This window comes from Sesamum indicum, linkage group LG15 (assembly GCF_000512975.1).
Source record: "Sesamum indicum cultivar Zhongzhi No. 13 linkage group LG15, S_indicum_v1.0, whole genome shotgun sequence".
NCBI lineage: Eukaryota > Viridiplantae > Streptophyta > Magnoliopsida > Lamiales > Pedaliaceae > Sesamum > Sesamum indicum.
Genome location: NC_026159.1, coordinates 5,752,683 through 5,758,407, shown reverse-complemented (window position 1 = coordinate 5,758,407; position 5,725 = coordinate 5,752,683). Strand labels below are relative to the sequence as shown.

The 5,725-nt window shown below is 39.2% G+C and overlaps 2 protein-coding genes across 3 annotated transcripts in view; both read left to right on the top strand.

Annotated features, from left to right (window-relative positions):
* Nucleotides 1-794, top strand: part of LOC105178000 (ATPase family AAA domain-containing protein 3) — a gene marked incomplete in the record, with an annotated part of 5,759 nt that extends 4,965 nt beyond the window's left edge. The window contains 1 exon segment of the mRNA XM_020699242.1: nucleotides 1-794. Coding sequence (XP_020554901.1) covers nucleotides 1-428 — 428 coding nt within the window.
* On the top strand, nucleotides 2,188-4,538 carry LOC105177999 (embryonic protein DC-8). 2 transcript variants are annotated; one of them, XM_011101326.2, is made up of 3 exons: nucleotides 2,188-2,518; nucleotides 2,912-3,021; nucleotides 3,109-4,538. In XM_011101326.2, the coding sequence occupies exons 1-3, from the start codon at nucleotides 2,313-2,315 to the stop codon at nucleotides 4,392-4,394; spliced, it is 1,602 nt and encodes a 533-aa protein (XP_011099628.1). In that variant the 5' UTR covers nucleotides 2,188-2,312; the 3' UTR covers nucleotides 4,395-4,538. The 2 variants fall into 2 exon arrangements, with proteins under 2 accessions (XP_011099628.1, XP_011099627.1); XM_011101325.2 differs by having other exon boundaries at nucleotides 2,188-2,527.

Here is a 5,725-nt window from a genome sequence, read left to right as displayed (position 1 = left end):
AGTCCAGAGATGTTGTTCTTGTTCTTGCCACAAACAGGCCCGGGGACCTTGATAGTGCTGTCACTGATCGCATTGATGAAGTTATTGAATTCCCACTTCCGCAGGAAGACGAGCGATTCAAACTGTTGAAACTCTACTTGACAAAGTACCTATGCAGTGAAGGTGAAGGCGAATCAAAGTGGGGGCACTTGTTTAAGAAGAAATCACAAAAAATAACCATAAAAGATCTATCAGATGACGTAATACGAGAAGCTGCCCGTAAGACTGAAGGCTTCTCAGGCCGTGAGATTGCAAAACTCATGGCCAGCGTTCAAGCAGCCGTATATGGGCGCCCTGACTGTGTTCTGGACTCAAATCTATTCAAGGAGATTGTGGACTACAAAGTCGCAGAGCATCACCAGCGGATAAAACTTGCATCCGAGGCTTGAAAGTTGGCCAACTTGGAGATTTCCTTATCATATGTGGCCAGATGTGGGGGGATTTTTTCGGACCTCCAAGGTCAGTTCCATTAAGCTAGAATTCATTTGATTATGAGATTTGCTTGGTCAACAATGAATCGCATTGATTAAAAAGTACATGGTGATAGTGGGATGTTCTGAGGTCATTCCCTTGCTGCTGAAATGTGTTGTGCAGGAAGTGAGCTGCGACTGCGAGGGTTACATATTTGTTAGTAATAATTTTGACCTGTAAAGCTCTGTTAAGAGAGAGAAACACCGAGGTACTGTAAACAGATTGAAGATCTTGGGAGGAGAAACTCAAATTTTAATTTTAACAATGATTTTCAGCAATAGAAATATTTTATCTAATAAATTGTTTTAAGAGTTTAAAAATGATCACTTTTGTTTTAAAAATAAGTTTTGGAGGTGTATAATTAAAATGTTATAGTTTATGAAATTTAGGATGTTTACTATATTATTATTAGAGAGATTAACACTTTCTATCTTTCATTATCCGTTTATGTTCAACGGAGCTTCTATCATATTTTGGGTGTTACACCGACATATAATTTAAATTCAAAATATAAAATAAGACAATGTGCGTATTCAAACATATGTAGATGAATAATTTTTATCACATTTTCGTATTATATAATAATATTATATTTATATATATATATATATATTGTGTTCAGTTCTACTTTTAAATAATAATTAGATTTAAGATAAATTATAACTACCTTCCAAAAAAAATAAAAAGCACAATCAAATGATGATTGAAAGAAAAAATCAATACCTTCCAGAAAATAAAAAGCACAATAGAATGATGAGTCAAAGAAAAAATCAAAACTCTTTCCGTAGGAAGCAATGAAAGATTAAGGCCGTCAATTTATATTATATTATAATTATTATATTAATCTTTGTCGATGGATATTGCATCCACAAATTGATTTTACACCCCCTCGTATTTTGCTAGTGCAAGTATAAACACCCCTAAATTTTTATTGTAAAGGGGACTTCTGAAAGAAAATGTGATTAATTTCTAATTTATGAGAGTTCGACGTGTTCAGATTTCAAACTTCATTTTCTCCATCAATTTTCTAAAGTAATGCATAATTACGAAACTCATTTGTTGTTTGGAAAATTATGAATACCTCTTTTAAATTGAAAATAATTATGTGTCTCTTAGACAATGGGGTGAATATTAATACATTTTTTGCTGATTTTTTAATAAAATGAAATATTTTGAAAAATATATAAAAAAGATTGAGGGATCTATAAACTGATTAATCCATAAAAGTATTTCTGAAAATCTAAGAAAATATATAAAATGTAATTTATAATACAAAATGATATTTTGATCAGATGATTAGAAAATTTTGAAAGAAGATTGATGAAGACTAACAGAATGTGTGTATTGATAGATGAACATTAAAATTAAAAAAATAATTATAATTTACTCATATATTTTAAAATTTTAAAATAACACAAATTAATTATTTATTAATAGTACCTGATGCAAAAATATTGATAGAATATTCGCACCATGAACATTCCAGTTTCCAGGAGTCGAGGGGCTATGTTCAAAGTTCAAAAAGCGAACCCCCGCCTCTTCTCTTCTGCAAGAAAAGTCACCCGACACATGCACAACCAAACACTACGTGGCAACACCCCAGAAATCCTCGTCCCCATGCAGGCCGCCACGTGTTCCTTCCTAACCCCTCCAACTTCTATATATCTTCAACTCCCACTCTCTCCTTCTACTGCTCCTCTTTGATCATAAACATATATCTGATTTACACAGTTTTTATTCTGTTTAAAGATTGAGATCATAGCTTTCTGAGTCTACATATATATATTTGTCACTGTTTCAACATGGCGGCGAAGCGGGCGGCTTTGTTTCTGGTGTGCCTCACGGCGGTGGTGGCGGTGGGCCGGTGCTGGGGTGAGGAGAAGGCGGGGAAAGTGAATATGGCGGAGGACATGTCGATGCGGGTCCAAGAGGCGGAGCAGCCGCCGTCTGAGGAGGGGAAGGATGCCAAAGACCATGCTGATTCTTGGGCTGAGTGGGCTATCAACAAGTTATCTGAGTAACCCCATCTTATTTAATCTTTCCATTTGCTCTTCTCTTACATAGTTGAGTTTATATTTTGCTGATGATGATTTAAGTTTTCTCTGACATCCTAATTAGAATCTAAATTAATTAGACAAAGTTTGTAATTGCATGTAATAGTAACAGAAATTCATATGATCAAGAATCAACAGAGAGTTGGTTTGAACTTTGGTTGGGTGTTGGAGAGTTGAAGAAATAGGAATGAATCCTCCTGTTTTACCTGACGGATGAATTTATCTGTCTTGACGCTATTCCGTCGTCTGATGTGTTCTATAATGTGAAACCCTTCATTTGTACGTAAAGATCTTCGTTTTTATATGTATAACTTTCGCTAATTTTCAGTGTGTGATTGTGTGTTTAGGGGAATTGGAATAGATTCAGATAAAGCAAAAGATGTGGCTCACAAAGTCGTGGAGAAGACCAAGGGTGCTGCTTCCAAGTCCACGGATGCTCTGAGCTCTGCTGCTTATGGTATTCCTTTGTTCCTCTCGAAGTTAGTTTTGTTGTTTGTGGTGCAATGGAAATTGATGAAAGAATGGATGATGTTTGTTCTTGCAGATACATCTAAGTATGCTTCTGAGAAGGCTAAAGAAATGGCTGACACTACGTCTGAGAAGCTAGACGATGCCAAGAACTATGCCTCTGAAAAGGGTGGTGAGGCCGTGAAGGTGGCGTCGGATAGGGCATCTGCTGCAAAAGAAACAGGCAAGCATAAGGCGGGTAATGCCTATGAATCCGCTTCTGAGACTGCTAGTGATGTTGCTGGTGGGACGGCTGAGAAACTAGGAAGGGCCAAGGACTGTGCTTCAGAAAAGGCAGGCGAAGCCATGAAGATGGCTTCGGATATGGCTTCTGGTGTAAAAGAAACTGCCAAGGATAAGGTGAAGAATGCCTATGAATCCTCTTCTGAGACGGCTAGCGATGTTGCCCGTGGGCCGGCTGAGAAACTAGGAAGGGCCAAGGACTGTGCTTCAGAAAAGGCAGGCGAAGCCATGAAGATGGCATCGGATATGGCTTCTGGTGCAAAAGAAACTGCCAAGGATAAGGTGAAGAATGCCTATGAATCCGCTTCTGAGACGGCTAGCGATGTTGCCGGCAGGACGTCTGAGAAACTAGGAAATGCTAAGAACTATGCTTCAGAAAAAGCTGGTGAGGCCAAAGATAAAGCTTATGATGCTTATGAAGTTGGTACTGATAAAGCCGGTCGAGCAATGGAATCTGCTTCCGATATTGCCAGCGATGCCAAAGAAAAAATAAAAGGTAAGGCTTATGATGTGTATAGTTCAGCATCCGGCAAAGCCCACGATGTGATGAATGCAGCTTCAGATACGGGCAGGGATGCTAGCGAGAAGGTGAATGAGAAAGTTCATGATGCCTACAACGATACCGCTGATAAAGCTGCTCGAGTGAAGGATATGTCATCGGATTTGGCCAGTGATGTCAAGGAGAAGGCAAAAGATAAAGCATATAATGCCTACACTTCTGCCTCAGAGCGAATGAATGAAGCAGCCGATCAGGCCGCCAGCATGGCTGGACAAGCTAGAGAAGCAATGAAAGATAAAGCATCTGATGCATATAAAGCTGCAGATGTAAGTATGAAAATGGCAAAGGAAAAGGCTAGTGATGCAAAAGAGACGATGGCGGATGCAACTTCCCACAGGAAGGACGCAGCTTTTGATACATATGAGGATGCAAAAGCAAGAGTTCATGATGCTTACACGTCCGCCAAGGATTCCATGTCCGAGCAGGCTAAGCAGAAGTATGAGGCAGCTAAAGAGAAGGCTTCCCAAGCAACAGGCGATCTAGGAGCAAAAATGAGGTCAGCAGACATGGCTGAACTATGAGGAATGTTTGTGTTCCAGCAGCTACATTTTCATCATTTGCAAATACTTCTGTTGTAGGTTCAAATATGGTGTTCCGGAGTTGAGTTGTTTTGCAGAGTGTTTTACACGTCTGACTTTAGTTTAATATACAGAAGATCTTGACAACTTATGAGCAGTTTCTCTAAATTCAGTTCAGTTATTGCAACCATTTGAATCACGGTGAGGAAATGAAGCAAAAACAATGGACACATTTCACTTCCCCTAGTTCTTGTTCAACCTGGGACATCCGGTTTGCGTTGTGATCATCACAGCGGGTCCTAAAACGGGGTTTCTATTATCTTCATAACGAAAATGCTTTTTCCCAGTTAGATAATTGCAATAACAGTCGATGTCTGGAAACAGGCAAGTTACTTCATCTGTTTAGACACCCCTGCACGTCCATGACATGGAAATCTCTGGAGAACTGAGAATAACACAAATGCGCCGAGTCGTGAACTAGTAAAGAATTCATCGTTTCTGGGCAACAATTTCTTGTTCCCTTAGGTGGTTAACATGATTTTACCGCATGCGCCAGTCCAGGGCGATTGAGAGCATCGTGCCTTCATTGCTTCATGTAAAGGGCTAGTTAAGATCGTTTTGTGTCCAAAACTCCAAGCACGGGACATCTTTTTTGGTCAGACTGAAGTTACACCCAATGTTGTGCACGCTGGGCAGTAGGCGAGTGTCAAATACCACTTTCCAAAATATGTGGGTATATATACGTCAACCATTCAATAGTACACTGAGAGTGTAACTGTTACAAGACCGTATACGACCAAACAATTTCCATGACCGTCAATTAGTCTTTTTGCTTATGTTGCCGTTATCTGGACGCGCCATGTCTAGGTCCCTGGTGATGATGACAGGGTTTTTGTCACCCACTTCGGACGGGGTGCGAAGGACGTAAGTGCCGTAGTGGGTCCAATAATAGACCAATGCTGAAATGCAAGATTACCCATTGTTGGGGTCTATGATGTTGAACATATATGTCACAATCCTCATATTGGACAATTAGTATGTATATATATATATGTGTGTAAGAACTTAATATTTCCTCTTTCAAGTGAGGCTTTATTACAGAATAAATTCGTATAATGTCCGATCAGAACAGATAGTAACTTGTACAGTGAATTCTAGTATTCGTAATCATGATTGCATGTTGTATTGTTACGACTAGCTATGTCCACGTGTGCCACTTATTCAAAAGTTCTCATTTCACATAATGGCTAATTACATAACAGATTTTTCAGACGTGACAGCATTTGGATTGGCTTGTTTGCTCCATCCTACTCAGGACTATATATAAATCAGGA